Source organism: Alligator sinensis, unplaced genomic scaffold, assembly GCF_000455745.1.
Source record: "Alligator sinensis unplaced genomic scaffold, ASM45574v1 scaffold505_1, whole genome shotgun sequence".
Classification (NCBI taxonomy): Eukaryota; Metazoa; Chordata; order Crocodylia; family Alligatoridae; genus Alligator; species Alligator sinensis.
The window spans coordinates 290,453-312,810 of NW_005841940.1; the positions used below are offsets into that span (position 1 = coordinate 290,453).

The following is a 22,358-nucleotide window of genomic DNA, read 5'->3' on the forward strand; positions in this document are numbered from 1 at the left end:
AGTAGGTTACAGTTTTTATTGAGTGAGTTGCCGTCCTGGGCCACTCGCACCCAAACCTGTCATTACTCCCAAATTTGGGCTCGAATCTTACTTAACATATTCTTTTGCTTAGTAATTAGTTTCTTTTGTTGATCATTTTATTACTTTGGGGAACTTCCATACCACTGCAAGTGACCTTTTCTTTCCAATTTTGTCAAAAGGCCCTAGGTTGATCTCTCGGAACTTGGGATATTTGCTTAAGGGTCATTTTTAGGTTAACTTTGTTAAAGACCTCTAAAGATAAAATTCAAGAGTTAAGACTTTGAGCAAAGTCAGGATCTTTCGCACGTAGACCAAAACAATGACCTAGATAAGGAGATAAATCTTGTCTTCTTCCTAAACTGGCTAATGGGCAACTATTACAAACATTCAAACTATTTCATTCAATATGACAGGGCACACAACAGCCCCATGGGAAGAAGAGGGAAAACTTTGGCCAAGGACAGCAAAGCAAACTGGGGAAGCTGCATTGTCCAGGGACCAGAGCACCAGAGATAGTTGGATTCAAGAAACTTGGGCATGGTCTCCAACTCTGCTGTCAACCCAGTCTGTGCCACTGAGAAAACAATTTTACCTCCCGGGGCCTGTTTCCTCCAACATAATCAAGGTGATAACTCTGCATACTTTGGCAGAGTACTCTGAGACCTACAGATGAAAAGCACTATAGAAAGTCTAGCTAAATGCCACAACTTCTCTTACTAGGATCTTGCCTGAGTGACCAGGCATAAAACTGCATCAGAAAGATGAAAGTTGGAGTCAAGCATGCTGTGCTTCAAGCCTATAGTGCAAGAGCTTAGCTGCTACAAGCCTGTGCTTAGCCCCCTGCTTTAAACTTTGCCAATAAGGACAGGCATCCACTCATAATACTGCTTCATTTCCTCTTCTGCATCAGCAGCCAGAGGGTGGAGGAAACCACAAGTCTGGGAGGAAAAATTCCTACCATGGCCCCAGGCCTAAAGGGAGACTAAAACACAAGGATTACCCCGAGCATAGCTGTTTGCTTGTTGTATGTCTCGTTTCAACTGTGCCACTTTCTCTTGCATCTCTGTGATCCCCACATAGTTACAGCAGTGCATCTCCCCCTGATGCCCCCCTGGGGCTGCTAGGTCATAAAACCATATCACCATCTCCTCAGCATCCCATATACCAACTATTATGGCTGTGGTGTCTTGTGTATGGCTCCAGATTCCCAAACACACTCCCAGCATAAGGAACTTGCATTTCTGGTCAATCTGTTCCTGTACTTGGGGCAGGGAGGCATATGAGGTGACAAAGCAACTTCCAGTAGTCTTTGAACACCATTCTGGTTTTCTGGTAGTGTACATGGCTTTGCCTAGCTCCAGTGTAAGTTAGATCAGTCTCAAAACTGCTACTACACTCTGCTTCCCATGACCTGTTATGAACCCCAGAAAGCAAAGAGCTGTGGTGCAGCACAGTCCTGTTGCTAAGGGCCGTGAATAGGAGCAATGACCTTTTACACTGGTCAGGAAACTCCTGCAGAATATAAATGAGAATGGGGCTTGGGGCCCTAAAACAAATGCAGACTTCTATAAGCTTCATCTTAGCTACAGACACATCAGGTGTTTTCAGCTTGTCCATCAGGTTCACTTTGAGAAAGCCAACGTCACACCGAAGGTGGAGGCCTCTAGAGTGTGCTCAAGTTATCTTTAACTTAAAAATCCCTTTCTGCAGGAAAAGGAGGGGTTCACTGATAGCCTCTGTAATACTTCTGTCCCACCCTTCATTCCCCACCTCCAAAGAGACAGGTAAAAAAAAGCAAACAAGTGCTTTTTCCACAGCATGATGGAAACTTATTCCCGTGATGATTTCCCATTAGTGGAAACTACATGGCCAAATTCATATTGACCAAGGTAAACATTTATACCTACAGCAATTGATTACAGTAAAGCTAAAATCCACCTGGGATCTGGTGGATAAGCAACCTGAGAGTCAGGGCCCTCATAAGGGGATCCGAATTCTGGTCCAAAGCAAGTGCTTCACTGCTCACAGGTGGTTTTGCAGGTGCACAGGTGGCACGTGTGGCAGCCGAAGGGCAGTGAAGCCGGGCCCCCCAGCCCTCACCGGACTGAGTGGGGTGGGTGGGGAGCCAGCAACGGGGGTGCAGGCAGCTCTGAGCATCGCGCTGAGGGGAGGCATGCGGGAGAGGGGCACTTGGCTGCCTACAGGCCGGGGGGGCGGGGCTCATGTGGGTGAGGCAGGGGGGGAGGCTCCAGGTCATGCCAGCAGCGGTTGGGGGCGGAGCTCACCAGTGCTCTGTCTCACTCCGAGTGGTCAGCTGTTCCTGGACCCACTCCCTACAGAACCCTGATCCCTGAGGGACCAATCAGGGCCCATGAATCCCTCAGGAGCTATGCATGTGACAATGCATCTGTGTCACAGGAGGGGGCGGGGCTTCTCAGGGGAGGGGGAGGGCCCTGGAAGCAGGTGCAAGGCAGCATGGGTGCCTGCTGGCTCTATTGCACACAACAGAGGGCCACCCATTCTCCTCACTGCCCTTCTTCTGCTTCTCTCCTGGGCTGGCTGGAAGCCCTCCTCCCTCTCTCCATCAGGCCCTTCCTCCTGGCACCCTCTATCCTGCTGCAAAGGGTCTGGCAGGCCAGGAGACCTCCAGCAGCCAGCTCCTGATGGGGAAGTGGCTGAGCAAAGCCTGCTACTGCCTGACCTCTGCCCTGCCTGCAGGGGAGGCACCCAACACCGGGCATGGCTCTGGGGACAGCATAGGCCATTTCACTTCTATAGCCTGCCCTGCGCAGGCTCTGTACAAGGGCTGGGACTCTGCTCTCTCCTTCCCACAGGTGCCCCTGGAAGGCGGCCACCAGCAGGGTCTCTGTCTTGGAGAGATGACACTGCAGGGTGATTTCTCTTCACTCTGCACATCAGAGGCCAGGGTCAGGCAGGGCACCCTCCATAGTGAGCAGGGCTGACAGGGGGGTTGCTCTGGCTGTTGGCGAGGGCTTTGATCTGTGGACACACTTCACCCTGATGCAGGGAGTGATCTGCACTGGGAGTCACACAGCAATGATCCCTGCCTGGGAAGCAGCCAGGTATCCCCCTGGCAGGACCAGGATGTTGTACCTGATCCCCCTCGCAGGGAAGAGAACAGTGACAAAGAAGAAAAGGAGTTGACGGGGTTGAGTGACAGCAATGAGAACAACAGAGATGACACCAGCAGTGGAAACACCAATCACAGTGACAGTGATATGAGCTAAGGGCTAAGATGTAGCAACCAGAGGTACAAATAAAAGGACAGTGTAAACATAACTGTGAAAGAAATACATATGGGTGCATGGGAGCATGGGTGCAAGTCTTGTAACAGGTGTATGGTTTGAAATAGTGTTTAGAGTATTGAAGACTGGTCAGTCTGATGATGTATAACTATCTATGTATATTAGGGCTATCAATTAATTGCAGTAAATGTATGCAATTAATGCAAAAAACAAATTAATGCATTCATTTTTTTAATCGTGTTAATCACACACATCATTTTGACCAGCAGAGCAGTCCAGCCCAAAACGTGTGAACAGCCCTGTCCCCAGCCTGCCCCATGCCTGCTGCAGATACACCTGCCTGTGCTGAGCAGCGACAGCAGGGGCGGGCAGAAGCTGCTATTTAGGCGGGAGGGGGCACGGGGGAGACCAGCACCTCCCCCTCACCGTTGCTGGGCCCTTCTTGCTGCAGCCACAACTATTTTTTTAATAGTTTGTCAGGGCTAATTTATATATTATAGAAATATATTTTTCCAAAAAACACCCAACCTGACACCTCAGTGATTCTCTCCCCCAGTTCCTTAGTGCTGCCCTTGGTGCCTTGCACATACACCAGAAAGCAAGGCTGTCTGCCTCAAATCCAGCCAGTCTAAAACAATGCCTCCAGTCTGTTCTGCCCCAAACCCAGCCAGTCTAAAACAATGCCTCCAGTCTGTTCACACCCTTCTCTTGTCTGGCTGTCTTGATAGAATGATCACAAAATGTTAAGAATGAGCTCCATAACTCTCCAAGTTTGCCCACTGCCAGAGGGGAATTAGCTGCCAGGTAAGGAGGAAAGGTTAGGCCGTCTTGGTGAGATGAGACTAAGTCAGGAGTCCTGACCCTTATGCCTGACTCTGCCACTGATTTGTTGCATGACCGTCTTTGCAGAGTGCAGCTTAAATAATTAACATTCCTGTAATGTTTTGAGATTCTCGGCTGGAAGGCAAAATAAAAGGCCAAAGTGTCATCAACATCATTGGCTCCTCAGGGTATCCTATGAAAATGTAACCCTGTAATTAAGCTTGAACTACTTTCTTGTGTCCCAGGAAAACATGTTCTGTGCTGGAAGGGCATCAGGAGGTTGCACAACTCTCAGGTTCCACCACAGCAGATCCTATTCTGTAGCCAGTGCTTTATTCCCCATTCCCAGAGGCTCTTTGTAATAACTGGAACCGGAATCTCAACTGAATCAGGAATAAGGAATTACCTCATGATAGGAGTGAGGGCAAGAGCACAGAACAGACCTCTTACTGATCTCCATAGCACAGAATCCTTCTGCTCACACCGGGTGGTACTTTCAGGAGCATATTTATAGATTATTTAAACACAATTCTCTATCATCCTTCTGGCCGGCGGAAGACTGAATCAGCTCTGCTCTTTGGCCAGACTTGTGAGGTCTACAGTGGGACTTTTGGACTCAATACAGACTTAGCTGGGTGAGTCCTTTCACCAGTAATACGCAGGATGTCAGATAGGATGAGCATAATGATCCATCCTGGTCTTAAAATTTCTGACCTCCCTGAATCCCAGGAGCCCAGGAGTGATGAGCATTTTGTGCTTCAGAGTTTTCTGCTTGATTTGTGGAGATCACCCCCCAACTCTGAGCTTCAAGAGCGCTTTGAAGTCATGAATATGACATGGAGAGCTGAAGGACATGGCGTGGCCTGATGGGGATGTCTTCCTCACACAGGAACAGGTGCATTATTTCCACATCCCAGCCTGCAACAAATGTGGTGGGATCCTGAAGCGAGATGTGACATTCTTCAGGCATTCCAAGAGCCATGAAAGAGTGAATTTTGTGTGCCAGTGCCTGGCTGAATCAGATTCTGTGCTGGTGGCAGAATCCTCTTTACAAGCAGTTGAACAGCTCTCCTATGCTAAATTCCCATTTGTTCTGTGCTACTGTCTCCACATGGTTCCTGATCCATCATCTCTGGTTCCCTATCTTTGGGTCCACTGTCTCTCCAGAGCCTCCTTGTATTTTGTTGTTTTATTCCTACAGCCTGGATTTATAACATTCCCTGCAAGGTCCCTGCAAGCAGTTTCTCTGTGTTAGGGTTAAGCCTCTCCAATAGTATGGAGTCCAGTCAGTATTGCACTAGACACGTGATAAGCTAATCAGCTCTGCTGGGGTCTAGCAGGCTCCCCATTAACTGGCTTTCCTGATGTCCTTAAATATGGGATATAGGCAAACTCAAAGACTTGCACTGGGGCACTACAATGCACTTCTATTCCTGAAGCAACTGTTTGGCACTGTACACCTCTAGCCTGCTCTTGTCTCTGCCCTCCTGTACTATCTTAATCTGGCTCCACTGCTGCCCAGGTGCCCCTATTACCTGCTTGACCTACATCATAAATTAGCCCTACAAAGACCATCCCATGTTTTCTTGCTTAACTACCGGAAAGGTTTTTCCTAGGCCTTGCTCTAGAGGCCATACCAGGAGTCCTGGGGCCACTTGAATGTTACAAAATCCCTCTCCCTCTCCTCCGCCCCAGGTTTCCCTCTGGATTTTCTGGTGTGGATTTTATTCCTCTTATTCACTAATACTATACAAATGGCAGGATGAACACAGTGAGAGGCAAGCTCCTAAGTACCATGGAGGATTTGGGCTTTTGTCTCTAGTATTGGAAGATCTCTGTGGTACAGACTTGATGGATGCAAGCTGATGTAAGAGCGGGTGCATTACAGGGACAGCTCATGTTACCAGTTAACTCCTCATTAGCCTGTTGAAGAACATGGAGGAATAAGAGGGAGCAGACAGTCTTCACCTGACATTTGTAACAGTTCTGTTGACCACATCCCCTCTTTGCTTCTCCATCTCTTCTCTCCCTTAACCAGCTCTTGCCTCTGCTGTTATTGATCCTGGCTCTGGGCCTGTCCTTAACCAGGAGGTATCTGACTGAGGAACAGTTTAAGTGGTTACTTTCCATGAGAAAGCTGTAGTTTAAAACATTAACATACACCTTAAGAGAAATTCATATGATGGGATAAAACCAAGCTTTCTTTATGATCCTCAGGGTTTCAGGAGCCCTGAATCAATATCCTCTGAGAGTGACCGCAGTGTCTCAGGCTTGTTCTGGGACTTCACTTACAAAACCAGTAGAGCAGAGCACATAGTCCATGCAGCTGGAAGCATTTGACCAGGCACCTGTGATAATCAGCAGTGACTGGCCAAGAGAATTATGCAATAACAGACTGAAGGGGGAAGGTTTGTACTTGTGCATTTTCCACCGTATTTAAATCGTGCCCCTATTTGGAGCTGAGGAGCTGCTGCTTCCATCCTGTGTAGCTGGTACTTGAACAAAGAGCAATTTATATGAACAAGATGTATAGAACTATCCCGCTCTCACTCCCTGGATAGCAGCCGAGGAGTGAATTGGTCCTTTCTTTTGTTCTTACTTGGTGCACTTCACTTTGCTTCCTGGTGGCCCTGCAGGTGTACCCCTGTTACAGGTTTGCTCTTGCTGCCCATGAGAAGAAGCTCCCAATTGCAGTACTGAACATTGGGCCCACAAGGTCAGATCACTTGGCATCCTTGAAACTGAATTCCTGCTACAGGAAATTGCTGCCTTTGATTGTCTTGTACTGATACAATTCCCACAAGGGAAGCAACCACACCTAACAAAACTAGGTAATTATTGCATGGTGAGTAAACAGATTACAGCTTTGACTGCGAGATCCTGCAGCATGGTGGTCATGACTTTTGCCAGTTTGAGAATGTTCGGTACCAGACTCCCTGTGTGCTAGACTTCACTTTCTTTAGTTTTACGGTCCCTTGGAGTTTCAGTCAGACTGTTACTCTAACAAGGTTGTCAGCAGAAAGCACTTAGGGGAGTAGCAGGAAAAACCCAGAGTAGCTGGTCAGCACAGTGATTAACCTTTGCATCAGGATTCTTTTTACAATGATTTACCCAGGTCCTTTGAGCCACTGTGACTCTTATTGGCACTACAGACAGTGGCCTATGGGACTGAGCACAGCTAATCAAGACCCTGATTTTTAATGTGTCAAATTCCCTCTATAAAGCAGATTCTGGACCTACATACCTGCAGGTTCCATTGACCCAGCATATCTTAAGAGATATTTCAACCCAAGACAGGTCAGAGGTGACACCAAAGGTGCATTCCTTGATGGCCCAGCAGAGGGCAGCAAGCCTTTACACATTTCAGTTCGATGGGTTTCCTGAACTGAGCCTGGAAACATCTTCCATGAGGTTCTCTTTCTTTGCTTGTCCATTCAGACTATGCCTGTGCTCTGCCTTCATTGGAAAGTGTATATTGTGCGTATCAAAACCCCAACAATTCTCTTACAATTGTCACCTGCAGGAAGGTGGGAGAAGGACAGTTTAGTAAAAGGATAGGACTAATTGGAAGGGGGCTGTGGATGTTTGGCAGGTGAGGAATATAAAGTCAGTAGGTGAGAGAGCAGGGCCTGGGGAAGTGTTACATAACAGTGTTTCTGTTCTGCCCCCAGGCATCTGCTTGTCTCCCACTCCCCCCAGCCCCTGCTTCTACCTGTGCCCTGCTCCTTCCTTCACCGCTGGGGTCTCAATCTGCCCCCTGCCCCGCCTCCCGGTGGTGAATGAGAGCCAGGGCCGCACAGCTGGGGTGAGTACAGGATGGAGCTGTAAGAGGTTCATCCAGGGGTCATGCAGGGGGAGCACACAGCCCAGAAGGGCATGGCAGGCACATACCCCCAGATCTGCACATGGGGCAGGGCAGGCTGGGACTGGGGCGGCAGGGCTCTTTGGCCACGTGGCTTAGCAGTGGTGCTGGGACTGAGGCTACGGGGAGGGCTGCTGGCACCCGAAAATTTGCCCAAGCCGCCCAGCCTCCTCCCAGTGCCTCTGACCCTAGGGCTGCGCTGCCAAAAAGCTGAGCCACGTGCCACCCTGGTCCCAGCCTGCCCTGCCCCGCCCACAGATCCAGGTGGACTCACCCCCCATGCCCTCCCAGGCTATGTGCCCCCCCTTCCTGCACCCCCTGGACCAGCTGCTCATAGCTCCATCCTGCATCCTCCCTGACTGTGCAGGATCAACCCCTACTCCAGTCCCCCACTCACCACTACGTGCGTGACTTCCCACCCCTGCTGCAGCTGCCAAAAGCCCAAAGCCGGGCTGTCTTGCGGCCCTACCACTGCCCCATGTGTGTGGGTGGGCTAAGTCCTGTTGGCCCTCCCTTCTGCCGCCTATGACCCTGCAGTCCCTGTCACTGGGTGAGTGGGGCCCTGGCCAGGCTGGGTCAAGGGAGGGTCAGAGCCCAGGTGGCTGGTCCAGGTGCACAGGGGGGCTCCTGCCATTGGGCGCAGCCCAACAGAGGTCCCAGGGTCCCACACCCTCCCACCCCACCTGTGCTCAGGATGAGGCGAATGCTCTTGTGGGCTGCCTGCTGCACCCTGAGCGCGAGGGGGCACAGGGCCGCAGGGCTTCCGTTGAGCTGCATCCAGTGGCGGGAGCCCCCCCCACATATCCCTGGATGACCAGATCTTCCCAGACCCTGTTGGGCCATGGCCACCCCCACGTGAGTCCCCACTCCTGAGCTGAGCCATGCCTATATGTAGCCAGCTGTAGCAGGACTCGAGGAGCAGCAGGAGCCTCGTCTGCCACCGCAGAAATGGAAAGGGAGCCCCCCACGCCCCTGGAGGAGCCCCCAAGGCCCCAATCCTCGTACCATCCCACCAGGCTGGGGCCCCACTTACCTTCCCCATCTCCTGGCTGGGCCACACGGTCAGTCACTCACCGCGGGGGCCTCGATCTCGTCCCCGCCCCTTCCTTCTCAAATAGATTGACCTGTTGGGGCAGGGGGTGGCAGTTGTGCACATGTGCATGCACCCAGCTCTCCCTCAGCCCAGGATTGACCCAAAGAGGCTCCGGGATTGACCTGTTGATTGGGATCCCCAGGTTGGTGGCCACTGGTTTATAAGATTTGTGTTGCTGGCTTTGGAATTTCTCTTCCTTCCCATGAGTCAGTCAAATGTAAAGCTGTTTCATACCCCATTTGAGGAATTCAGGCTGCAATTATAAACACTTAGAAGGATGAAGTAAGAGAGGATAGTGGCATCTGTGCATGGGTGACTGGTGCTTTCTGAGTCTTGGAGGGGCAGAAGCCACCAGCGGCATTGGTGGCAGGGACGTAGCTGGCGAGCAGCTGCAGACGCCGCCAGCAGGGACAGCCCTGTCGGGGGGGCACATGCCCCCCCCCACCCGCCCTTCCTACCAGTTGCCTATACATCTGTGCAAGAGACCACCCTGAGCAGAGTCTCCTGCCTATATAGACCATTGCAAGGTATCCCTGCCCCTAATAATAGCCTCCTATTATGAGAAGAGCTGCCTCTGTTAAATAAACAATTGTCAGTCTCTCATGACATATTTCACTGTGGTTAGACTAGAAGGCAGGAATCCTTGCAAGTTAGTTCTAGGGATTGCACTTGGAATGCAGATTAAAATGGCTTGTTCCTATCTTGTGGGGTAGAGTTTCCTATGTTAATGTTTAATATTTTGAAAATAATAACTACTGGAGATAAGCAGGGTTGCTGGGATCACTCACTGAAAGAGCATAGCCTCTCTAGTAGCAAAGTGTGGAGAGCTGGCCTTAAGATGCACAGCATTTCCCTGTTCAGGCATGAATTCAAATCTAGCCCAAGACACTCACAGCTAAAGCCCATATTCTCAGTAGTACTTAGACACTTATCTCCCAAGGAATTCAAATGTCTTTGGGACTAACAGAATAAGGGAGATCCTGCTATACATGCCACTGGTAACTTCATGTCCTTCTCCCCACAGACTACAAGTATGAGCTGGGGCTCATACTTTGCAACGAGTTGTGGATCTCCTTGCTGCCTGGGGGTAGAGAAAGCTCACAGGTAATAGGCTAAAGATAGAATAATAGAATTGTCCTGCTTGCCAAAGCTTCCCCAGCCGATCACGTAGAGTTTCTTTTATTTCAGGGCTAGGACTTCTACATAGCAGCATCCTTTACGCAACCAAGTAGCTTCCATGGAATTTTTATTCAAGTAGCAGTTTTCCACACAGGAAGAGACCCTTATGCCCCCTTTGGAGGAGAGCTGGGGCCAGGTTTCTCATTATCCATGTCATCTTCTGAGCCAACTTGAAACTTGGCCAGCATGGGCGTGTTAAAAACAGAGGCTGCAGATTTTGTGCCAGAAGGGCCTGGTTTTTGGGAAGGTGTGGGATTGATGCCAAGAGGCCTAGAATAAGAAAACATAACTTCTCTCAGGGGATCTTCACTGAGAATATGATTGGTAGGTAACAATCCCCCCTTCTGTCCCCACCTGCCTCTCATTCATTATAAGTATGAGAATCTATGAATGCTATCAAAGCACTCCTCAGGCAGCAATGATAGATAAGGCAAAGCTACATCAGCCCTCCAATGGCTGATGTCATATTATACATGCACATATACAGGAACAGGGCAGAGTAAATGCCCCTGCAAACAAAACCCACCACCTAACATTACTCTATACAAACAAATTGCAGCTCTACATTACTAGTTCTTCCTGGTCAAGTGTCTGATTCTTCCAAAGTCAGTCTTGTAGCCTGCCATTTTGCAGCAGCAGTTAAACCTTTAACCCTTTCCTACCGACTAAGATCTTCCCTTCTTTCTGCTATCTCTGAGCAAGCACTGGTAAAACAGGAGCTTTGTCAGCCACTCCACACAATGAGCCAATAGTTTCTTCACCAGGGGCAGGGTTCTCATCCTCTTTTCATACTGAATTGAGCCCCTCCCTCACTACTTCCATGGGACTCCTTGCACAAGAAGGTGCAACCCACAGAAATACAGGTATCAGTCCTGACACAGTAAGTCGGATGACAATTACCTTAGGAAGCTGGTGTGCCTCAGCTTATTGATGTGATTGCCAGTCTGGAGGGAGGTGTAGAAGCCTGCAGGGTTCAACACTATAGGATGTAGATCAATCATGCTGTTGGAAGACAAACAGTTCAGTAAAGGAGATGACCTGTTGTTCAGCTGGGAGGTGGAAAAGTGGAAGTGGCAGAAATAGCATGTCGCAGACCAAATCAAGAATCCAGTGCCACCCACCCCACATGAAAACACATGTCCAAGCTGCAGTAGAGTACAGGCCTCATAAAGCCATCTTGACATAGATAAGATAGTCATGGAAGACAATTATCCTTGCCTGTGAGGGATTGCTGAAAATGAGAACAAGAGAACATTAGGGGAAGGGAGATATAAAAATTCCATGGGAGAAGGCAAAAAGGAAAAAGAACCTTGCACCACAAGGACTAGGAAGAAAGAGGAGGAGTATTACAAACCTGGGGCATATTAAATGCATATTCAAATCACACTGGGCAGGCACCTGTTTTCCTTTGTCACGTGTTCATTTCCCACCACCCTGCTTTGTTAGCCTGCCAGACCTGACCTTCCCCAGTACATCAGACCCTCACACCTTTTCTGGTTCATTGTCGAGACACCAGCCCAGTGATACTTCAGGTCAGTGTTTGAAGCTGTTGCTCTGTCCATCTATCAGAAATAAAAACACTCATTAGAGAGCACTGCAAGAATGGTTCCTTTACAAGACAGCTTACTAAACCAAACCCCAGGACTGCTGTCTATTCCCTTTCAGCCACTCTAGTGTGGAATAGGCTGCTGAAGCTGGGCTGGGGGAGCCATGAGCTCCATTACAATGATTATTCCTGCCTTTGTTCCCAGAGCATCTCTGCTGGGAAGGGTGAGGTTGGAGCAGCAGAGAGAGATTTGGCTCTGACTCTGGTCAGTGGTGCCTATGTCAATGTCTACTATCAGACTTGCCCCACCTTAGAAAGGCCTGCAACCCCACATAACATGCTTCAGCATCAAGACTCCAGGAATTCTCTGTCTGGAAGATATGGCAAGATTGGAATCCCCAGGAACACATGAGCAGAAGAGCCAGGTACAAACCTGCTTGTTCATAAGTTGTGGGAAAGGGCCAAAGACTCTGGGCATGGTGACCTTGGGAGCAGAAGCAGACTGCAAAGCGCTGGTGTGGGAGCGACAGAAGCCTCCCTCCAAAGCCTGATGCTTCCCAGCTGTGTGCCTTGGATGTCGCACTTTTCCAGACTTTGCAGCTACAAAGAAAAACCATCAGAGCATTTCTAACCCACAGCTGTAAGGTCTTTGCCAACATTGCACGGCTCAGAGAGGCAGGCCAAGCAGAATATGGCTGTTTGTACTTTGGGTCTACTTAGAAATCAAGCCATCCCAGTTTGGTGGTGGTACATGGAGCCTTTCACCTCTATGCTACTTGGCCCAATGCAGTCCAGGTCATTGGCTACTGAAAGAGACTAGCCCTTGGGAGCTCTTTGTGGTCTATATTAAATAAATGCCTCGGGTATGAGTGGGTGGGTATCCATAGCCAACAGGCAGCTGTGGTGATGTTTCAGCTAAGAGACATTGGAAACTGAACTTTCTCACCCCAAGCAATCCCCCTTTTCAGGCTAGAGAGATAAATGGGGGGGAAGGAGAATCTATTGACAGATGACTTCACCTACCATTGCCAACATAGCATTTTTCACTCCATGTAAATTCAGCAAAGATTTTATTTTAAAATGCCAGATTGTGTTTGAGCCAGGAGCAGTCTCCTTCTGAAAGGGAAGGAAGCTAGACTTTTCTACATTCCTGGTGAACATTCATAGTCAAAACAGCTTTAGTTTCAGATTTACTTGGTTTCAATCTAATGTAGTGACACTCCTCTTGGTAATTAAGATCCACAGGAAATCATCAACACTGTTTATCCACCAATCCTACTGTCTGCAGCTCAGCTGCTACTGGGACCTTTTTTCTTGGCAAGAACCCCAAGCTAGATGTATACACGCACCCTTGCACACCTCACTCTGCAACCTGTATGCCCTGAGCTCCCGAGAGACAGGCGATTGTAAGTGGTATGAAGGACAACCAGTAGCTCTTATTTTATCCAGTCCAATATTAAACCACAGGGCAGCCAATAACATTTCATAAGGGTACAAATGTTTTTAAAAAACCCAGCCCAGTATTTTGCTGCACCACTGAAATTTATTGTAGATTAGAGGGCATCATTTCCAAAAGACAACAGGAAGAGATGTCCACATACACAGCAAGAATCAGTCCCACCCTGAATAAGGAGAGATGAAAACCTCACTGCCAAGAGTCTTGCACTGATAAGACAACATCCCGCAAGTTGGGATCCAGCCAATGGATCTCATCCTGCCCCAAATTCCCTTGAAATGTTTATACTGACATGGGTTAGGAAGTGGAAAATTTGAGCAGCTGCTTGAATCCTGCAGCAGTTTCCTAAGTTTGTTCTCCCACCCCAAAGAGGGGTGACTGGCTTTTCCAGTGACACACCAGTGATACCTGTGGTGTGAGTTGGGCCAGATCAGCTGGGTGCAGCACAGAGAAGATGTCACCGTACATGCTGCACAGCACATGAGGTGAAACTGGGTGGAACACTCGAGTCCCTGCTCCAGAGAACTCATAGTCTAGTACTAGCTGCTGCCAGGAGGGAGGCAGTGCCCCATTCCCCCATAAGCCTTTTAGGAGAAATCAGTTTATGACCCTCGCTTGCTTATCATTTGGCATGATGGGGCCTGTTGTGTTTAATGATTGACGTTGGTGTCGCTGCAGAAAACCAACACAATGGCTGCAGTCAGGCTTCTTGTCCCTGTCTTCATCGGCCTGTGTGCATATTATTTCTACAGCCAAGAAACTTTATCTGCAGGTAAGTAAAGCTGGAGAGACTCCAGGAAATTCACACTCTAGGTACAGAGAGAGGTTAGGGCTGACTCCCCACTATGGATCTATAGATCAGATCCCATGCTGCATGCCAAAATCTCAGCTGAAATCTGGACATAGGTAAATCTTCTTTCATGGTGTTTTCACCATTTCATATCAAGGCAAGAAATAATCCGTTTAGTGACTGTTGTCTGTGGTCAAATGGAATAAAGAAACATTCTAAAACTCAGTTTGATCTAGGGTAATTGTCTCTCAAATGAAAATTTAAAATGGAAAATGAAAGCAAAAAGCATTAGCGTAAAACAAAACAAAACAAAAAAAGCAGGGGGTCGGTTGGTGGCTCAGTCTAGTGATGACCTTAGGAACAAAGGACAAGCAAAAGACTTTGCTAAGGAAAAGTAAGCTCATGGCTGCAACAAGCAGATTTCCCTCAATGTCAAAGGACGGACTGATTTCTTGTTCAGCAAGATGGAGGGGTCTGAGATAACTCTGTTCCAGAGGATGGAGAACCTGACCAGAAGGGAAGTGAGAACATCTCTCTTTCTAAAAGAAAAAACGGGGGACCAGAGTTTTGGTGTTTGCCTTGAGCTGCCTCTGGGGACTGGGAACTGTCACAGAAGTGATAGATTTGGAAAACCCTTTCTGTATTTTTTTAATAATGTATTCCATATTCCAGGTCAAATTAGCCAAGTCATTTCCAAATATTATTAACTGAGTAGAATTCAGTCATTCCAAAAACCATATTGATTGAGCAGACAGAACACAATTGTTCCAAACACCATGCATGGTGCTACAACTGGCAAGCATCCTTCATCCCAGACCCATCACCCTGGGACTTCAGATGCTCACAGATCCATTGGCAGGCATCCTTCTTGGAGGCCAGTGTCAGGCAAAACCAGGAAGGCAGGGGGGTGTGATAGCCTGTGGAAAAGTCTCCCAAGGAAAGTGCTTGAAAGCCTGCCACTTTGGCATTTAAAGGTAGCCTTAACCGGACTCCAGTAGACATACCTTATTCTGCACTGGCCACAGAACAGAATGAGGCAATGGGTCCTTCCCCTCCTAATTTGTCCAATTACACAGAAAACCAATGGCCCCTAGAACATCCAAGGGGCTACTACTACCCAGTTTTAAAAGAGTTTTGTTAGCACTCAGTACTTTGCAAAGTGACACTTTTGACCCCTCTTGGAGGAGGAAAGCACCACTCCACCCATTTTACATACAAGGAGGCCCTTTTTCTCTTCCTTTTGTGAGATTTAGAGAATCAGGACTCAGTGCTGAATGTTCTGGGGTTCTGCAAACTGCTATGACAGCACCAATGCTCACAGTACTGGGAAGGGAGCAAAATTCCTGATGAGTCTCTTAAACCTCCAGATATGGTGCAAGGGAAGCGTGTGCTGGTCACAGGTTCAAGCACTGGGATTGGGGAACAAATAGCCTACGAGTTTGCCAGGATGGGAGCCCACCTGATCATCACCGCTCGGAGGGAGAAGCAGCTCAAGGAGGTGAGAACCCCAAGGGAGTGCAGCCCAAAGTGGGGGAAGAAACAGAACCTCTGGGTTCCTTTTAAACATCATTTTCCATCCCACCACCAAAGGGCACCGGAGTGGCTACCCCATTAGAAACGATAGCCTCCCTAGGAACTGTGTGTGTACACTTAAGCCCAGGATTTGGCCTTGAGCATACTGCTGTAGACCATCACCTCTTTGCTCTCTTGCCCAGCGTAACTCCTCATATACAGTTAGTTCTTCCTTGGCATGTTAAATGAGCTCCAGCCTCATCCTTGACCAGGGTCCAACTAAAGCAAATGGCTGCATGCTCTCCCCTGTGCCACAGAACAGCTGCTATGTGTAGCCTGCAGCAGCACCAAGTCCTCTGACCTTGGCTGTGCTGAAGGCTGCTCTTTTCTCTCCAGGTGGCAAAGAAGTGCTTGGAACTGGGGGCGAGTTCTGCCAGGTATGTTGTGGCCGACATGAACAACTTGAGTTCAGCCCAGGAAGTCATTGAAGAAGCTGGAAGCAAACTAGGTATGCTTTCCAGGTTCATAGCAAAATGCAACTGTCCTCTGAAAAAATGGGAAGTGGGACCTCTCTTGGGTTACTGACACCTGCCCTCTGCATTGCCTTTTCCTGAAACACTTCTCCCTCGCACAAGGGAGGTTGAGGCATCGAGAGGACAGGCTGGTGTCTTGAAGACTAGAGAGAAGAATACTGTATCCCAACCATCCTGACCCCAAAACAGATCCATATGCTCCCTCTGAATCTATGTTTCCTTTCCTTTTCCAGGAGGCCTTGACTACCTAGTTTTGAACCACGTTGGAGGAACTGGTTCATTTGGCCCATTTCAGGGAGATATGACAGAAGTGACCAGCTCCATGACTGTCAACTTTTTGAGCTATGTCCAGCTGACTGCTTCAGCCATGACTATGCTGAAGGAGTCTCAGGGCAGTATCATTGTCATCTCCTCCTTGAGTGGTAAGGAAAGCTGCTCCCTGCCAGTGGATTACCTAACCTGTACTACTCTAAGTCAAGCTGGCTCCATGCCTAACCATACTAGGGAAATCATTGTTTCCACTTTACAGGAAATACTATTCTCTTTTCCTGCCTGTCCCAGGGGCTTTCAGTTCCAGGGAAGCTCTGTTAACTCCTTGGTGACTAAGGAGGCATCATTGCAACTCTTCTCTAAATTAGTCTTCCAAATGCTCTTTACAAACTGATCTAGAACTGTTCACTGGGATTGCTCACCTACCAATGAAATGCAGCCATCTCTGCTGGGTTAGTCAGAGTAATGTACATCATAGCAAAATACTACCAAACTCATCAACACTGCTGACCACAGTATCAGGCCACTTGGGCAGTCTCCTCCCAGGTGCTAAAATGGTCCAGCTCTCAAACTACAAGGTCTTACATAAGCCCAGCAAAACCTGGTAGAACTGTCCCATCTTGCAGCTAGAAGCCTTTTTCATTTAGTTCATCAGATATGAAACAAAAATAACCTGAACACTATTTACACAGAGATATGCAGGAGACTCCAGTTTGTTCTCAACTGCCTAACCTTGCCAATAATAGTTTCTGAATTAATCATTTCCGTGAAGAAAACTCACTTATTTCTATCACCTTGACTCTCAGGTCGCATGGGAGCCCCATTTGCCCTCTCATACAGTGCGGCCAAGTTTGCTCTGGAAGGATTCTACAGCTCACTACGCAGGGAGCTGAACCTTCAGCAGATCAATCTCTCAGTCACAATTGCTGTTCTGGGATATGTTGACACAGGTAAGAGAACAATATGCTGTAACTTCGCTTCTGGGCAGAGACACAGCCATTAGGCTATAATAAGTAATGCAGGAGGGGAATAATGTAATTCCAAGGCCAAGAGTAAGTATCAAGAGGTTATAGGAGGTCAAGAGATATACTAGAAGCAGTCTCAGCATTAGAGAATAGTCTCAAGAGCTGCTTCCTGTAGCTCAGCCACTTGTACCACATTCTCCTTTACTCTGGGAAAAGGACAGAAGAGACATCACCCTCTGATAATTGTTCCCTTTACTTCAGACAATGCTGTGAAATCTGTTCGTGATAAAGTCAGAATGACAGCAAATCCCAAGGAGGAATGTGCCCAAGAAGTGGTGCGAGCTGGTGTACTGCGACACCGAGAGGTTTTCTATCCTTACTGGAGCCTCACGCCTTTGTTGCTGCTGAAAGACTGGATGCCAGGCCAGATAGAAAGGCTGTTGGACCACTTCTATGTTCTGGAGAATATCCTCTAACCTCCAGAGCAGTTCACATCCAAAAGGATGCAAATAAAAGGAAAATATGGCAGGACTCATCGAGAGGCTGGAATCCAGTCTGTGGTGAACACAGTCCTTTCAAAGGATATGCAATTATTGGAAGAGTTCAAATTTACCTAAGCCTGGCTTCACTCTCTGGCTCCCAGGGCTAGTTAAGTGTTTCAGGGCACTTGGTCCTAACTTGACACCAGGCTACTGCAAGTCTTTATATTCTTGTTAGGACTTGGCCTTTCCCTTCTTCAGCCCCCTTTTTCTGTCACTGATGCCTGCAAGCTAGGCACAGTGCCCTGGGCTCCCCAACCCCAAACTCTACCCTGCCCCAGGCTCTGGGTTCCCTGGCTCTCCAACTTTCCCCTGCTCCAAGCTTACTGCTCCCTCAGTATGCATTGAGCCTGCCCCCAGCATGTCTCAAGGCAAGCATGTGCCCTTAGGACACTAATGGGACCTCCACTCCAGCCCTCACAGTCCCACCCACAAACACTAGAACAAACTAAAGACATGAGCCCCCTGGCTATAACACAAACTATCTCCACACTGGGCTCAAACCTAAGCCTAGCCCATAGGCTGTACAACCAGGCTTCCTCTTACTCTGGGCTCAATCCACCTGTAAATCATAAGCATCTTGCCAGCTGTTCCAGGTAGCTCTGCAATCCTCCATACTCTCCTCTGCACCTTCCAGGGCCAGACTGCCCCATGTTGACTCAGGCCTGGGTTTATATGGCTGCCCACCACAGCCCCCAGCTGGTCACTTTACTTCTTGAGCTGCTGCAGGTGTTGCCTGATTTGGCTTGCTAGAGTAGCCTCAGGGAGGTCTCTTGTTGCTGGACCTTGTGTGTTTCTATGCAGGTCCTCGGCCCCTGAGGTTGCTGTTGGCTCCATGGTAAGCATTCATGTGAGTCTGTTGCACCCTTAAATCTGCACCTGGGGGCTTGCATGGCTGACTAGCCCCAGGGTTTGTTTCCCCTTCTCAGTAATGGGGTAGGGGCCCTGTTACAGTCCCATACATGACAGGTTAAAGTGGGGCTGCAGGGTGGTCTTCCCTGCCCATGGGCTGTGCTTTCATTACTATTCTGACTAGGTAGGTCAGAACTAGGCAATTGTAAAGACTTGTGTATAGACCTAAAGAGTCCTGACTACCAATTAGATCGGAGTGAGGAGGGAAGAAACTCCCTCTCCCCTCCTTTTTCTTTCTTTCTCTCTCTCTCTCTCTCTGTCTCCCCTTCTCTCTCACACACGGCATCTGTACCTGCAGCTCTTGTAACCAATAGGCAGGAGGAGTTATACAGAGACACCAGAGTCATCTCCCTGGAGTGTGCTGGACTGGACAGACAATCCGAGTATAAGCAGGCTAATTAACAAACAGAACTCAATTTTTCCTACATATTTTTGTCCTCAAGTTTTTTAAGTGCTCCATAAACCATGTACCTGAAAAAAACCCTAAACAGCAGCCAGCTTTGAGGTAAGAGGGTGGTGGATGGGTACACAACAGCCCCATGGGAAGAAGAGGGAAAACTTTGGCTAAGGACACTGAAACAAACTGGGGAAACTGTGTTTTCCAGGGACCAGAGCACCAGAGATAGTTGGATTCAAGAAACTTGGGCATGGTCTCCAACTCTGCTGTCAACCCAGTCTGTGACACTTAGAAAGCAATTTTACCTCCCTAGGCCTGTTGCCTCCAACATAGTCAAAGTGATAACTCTGCATACTTCAATGAAGAACTCTGAGATCTACAGATGAAAAGCATTAGAGAAAGTCTAACTAAATACCACAACTTCTCTTACTAGGATCTTGTCTGAGTAACCAGGCATAAAACTGCATCAGAAAGATGAAAGTTGGAGTCAAGCATGCTGTGCTTCAAGCCTATAGTGCAAGAGCTTAGCTGCTACAAGCCTGTGCTTAGCCCCCTGCTTTAAACTTTGCCAATAAGGACAGGCATCCACTCATAATACTGCTTCATTTCCTCTTCTGCATCAGCAGCCAGAGGGTGGAGGAAACCACAAGTCTGGGAGGAAAAATTCCTACCATGGCCCCAGGCCCAAAGGGAAACTAAAATACAGGGATTACCCCGAGCATAGCTGTTTGCTTTTTGTATGTCTCGTTTCAACCGTGCCACCTTCTCTTGCATCTCTGCGATCCCCACATAGTTACAGTAGTTCATCTCCCCCTGAAGTGTGCCGAAAAACTTGGCCTAGAAAAAAACATTAGGGGAAAGGGAAGTTGAGGCACTGACTGTTCACCTCTACTGGGGTTTAATAACAAAGACAGGACTACTGGGTCATAAAACCATCTCAACATTTTCCCAGCATCCCACATACCGAGGCAGGCGAAGTATAGCCCATGGGCTGGATAGGGCCCATGGCGGACTCCATTTCCCAGCAGCCCCTGCCATTGTTGCCACAGCCAGTTTCTACGGAGACCCCAGCAGCACCAAGGATGTGACAGCTCAGGGCCAGGGTTTCCATAGAGATCAGCTCCAGCAGCACTGGCAGGGCTCATGCCTGGGCAGGTAGCTGCCCTGGGGCTGGGGCAGACAAGTCATCTTGCAGCAGTCACAGCATGGTCTGGAGCCAGGGCAGAACTGCAATCTGCTGCAATCTGACGTTTTGCCTACTTCTGCCATATACCAACTGTTATGTGTGTGGTGTCTTATGTATGGCTCCAGATCCCCAAACACTCTCCCAGCATAAGGAACTTGCATTTTTGGTCAATCTGTTCCTGAACTTGGGACAGGGAGGCATATGAGGTGACAAAGCAACTTCAAATAGTCTTTATATACCTTTCTGGTGCTGTACATGGCCTTGCCTAGCTTCAGCATAAGTTAGATCAGTCTCTAAACTGCTACTATGCTCTGCTTCCCATAATCTGTTATGAACCCTGGAAAGCAGAGAAGAGGTGTGATGTAACACAGTCCTGTTGCTAAGGGCTGTGAATAGGAGCAATGACCTTTTATACTGGTCAGGAGACTTCTGACGCAAGAGGTATTTTCAGGGGGACGGCTATAGCTAGTTTAAGGTCCCTCGCATGACCAAAGTTGTGTAAAACAGCCAGAATATAAATGAGAATCAGGCTTGCGGGCCCCAAAACAAATGCAGACCTGTATAAGCTGCATCAGAATCATCAGATGCCTTCAGCTTTTCCATCAGGTTCACATCAGGAAAGCCAATGTCACACTGAAGGTAGAGGTCTCTAGTGCGTGCTCGTTATCTTTAACTTAAAAATCCCTTACTGCAGGAAAAGGAGGGGTTCACCGATAGCTTCTGTAGCGTTTCATTCCCCCACCCTAAAGAGACAGCTAAAAAAACTGAGTAATTTTTTCCATGGCATGATGGAAACTTACTCCCATGACGAATTCCCATTAGTAGAAATCACATGGTTAGATTCCTACTGACCAAGGTAAACATTTATACCTACAATGATGGATTTCAGTAAAGCTAAAATCCACCTTGGATTTGGTGGATAAGCAACCTCGGTCATGGCCCTCACGAGGGGATCTGGGTTCTGGTCCCAAGCTAGCACTTCATTCCTGACAGGTGGTCTATCAAGGCATATGACAGAGCTATATTCCAGCTGTTATCCCAGGCCAGGGGGAGGGAACCCTGGAGAGTGGCAGGTTTCAGAAAAATCTCAGCTACTATTCAGCAGGCAGACACTTTCTCCTCCCCTCGTGGCCCAGGCAGAAGCAGCCTGTGGAAGAGAAGGGATGGGCATTGGGACAAAACTACAAACTTATTTGTCCTTGGGACTAAAACAGCTGCAATTCCTGGGCCTGGATACACCTGATCTCCCTTAACCTTGGTAGTCTGCGGGGAACTGTTCTCTGTGAAGGCACGGCAGGTACCTTTAGAAATGATACCAGGCCAGCCTCTTCCTTCTCCACCTGCTTCCGCTTTCTCATGACCCTCTCACAGATCCCTGGGCTCTGCTCCATGTTTGTGACCAGCTCTTGCAGGCATTGTTCAGTGTAGGACAAGGACTGCTCCTCGAAGTCCTCTAGGGAAATCAGCTTGCAGAATGACACGCTGAGGGGGTACTCGTCGTCAAACTCATCCAAGGTCTCCATCCTGCACCTGGCCAGAGAGCAGGCACCACCGGAAACCAGGCTGAGGTGAATGGGAGCTGGCAGAGGTACTTTCCACTGAGTGAAAGGGTCCCTTGCCCTTCCCCTTCAGAGTCCCTGAAGCACAGGAGCTCAGCGCTGCCCTGGTGTCAGGCTCTGCAGGGAACGACAGGGCAGCTGCTGTCGCTGGCACTGCCAGGCCCCAAGGCCTTCTGTGTCTGGGAGAACATGGCTCTGGGTCGCCCCCTTGGCAAGGCTACGCGATCCTCCCGCCGAGCGTCCCCCGGGGCCGTGCTGGGGCCACGTCCTCACCCAGCGGGCACAGACGGGTAAGGGGGGGGGGAAGGCAGGGGAGCAAGGCTCCTCAGTCTGCCCCTCCCCCCAAGGGTAAAAGCGGAGGGACTGCTGCTCCCCCCTGCCCGGATGGAAACAGCGGGGGGCCTGGGCTCCACACCGCCCCCGGGCGGGGGAGAGGCGGCGACGCCGGGC

The 22,358-nt window shown here is 48.9% G+C and overlaps 2 protein-coding genes across 5 annotated transcripts; one reads left to right on the forward strand and one right to left on the reverse strand.

Moving 5' to 3' along the window:
• Positions 1–3,975: 3,975 nt before the first annotated feature.
• Positions 3,976–22,315, reverse strand: LOC102370705. Of its 4 annotated transcripts, XR_003093115.1 has the most exons (8): positions 21,651–22,315; positions 19,877–20,000; positions 12,223–12,389; positions 11,732–11,805; positions 11,144–11,245; positions 9,005–9,095; positions 7,354–7,626; positions 3,976–6,208 (listed from the first exon to the last, which is right to left on the reverse strand). XR_003093115.1 is itself a non-coding variant. In XM_006019836.3 (7 exons), the coding sequence occupies exons 1-6, from the start codon at positions 21,870–21,872 to the stop codon at positions 9,038–9,040; spliced, it is 747 nt and encodes a 248-aa protein (XP_006019898.1). In that variant the 5' UTR covers positions 21,873–22,315; the 3' UTR covers positions 3,976–7,626; positions 9,005–9,037. The 4 variants fall into 4 exon arrangements, 2 of the variants coding, with proteins under 2 accessions (XP_006019898.1, XP_006019897.1); XM_006019836.3 differs by having other exon boundaries at positions 3,976–7,626; XR_003093114.1 differs by lacking the exons at positions 3,976–6,208; positions 7,354–7,626 and adding an exon at positions 9,187–10,513 and having other exon boundaries at positions 9,050–9,095; positions 21,651–22,306.
• LOC102370459 (hydroxysteroid 11-beta-dehydrogenase 1-like protein B) lies at positions 13,589–17,878 on the forward strand. Its single transcript, XM_006019834.3, has 6 exons — positions 13,589–14,017; positions 15,403–15,533; positions 15,944–16,055; positions 16,314–16,502; positions 17,157–17,300; positions 17,577–17,878. Exons 1-6 carry the CDS (start codon positions 13,936–13,938, stop codon positions 17,789–17,791), a joined length of 873 nt encoding a protein of 290 aa, XP_006019896.1. The 5' UTR covers positions 13,589–13,935; the 3' UTR covers positions 17,792–17,878.
• Positions 22,316–22,358: the final 43 nt, after the last annotated feature.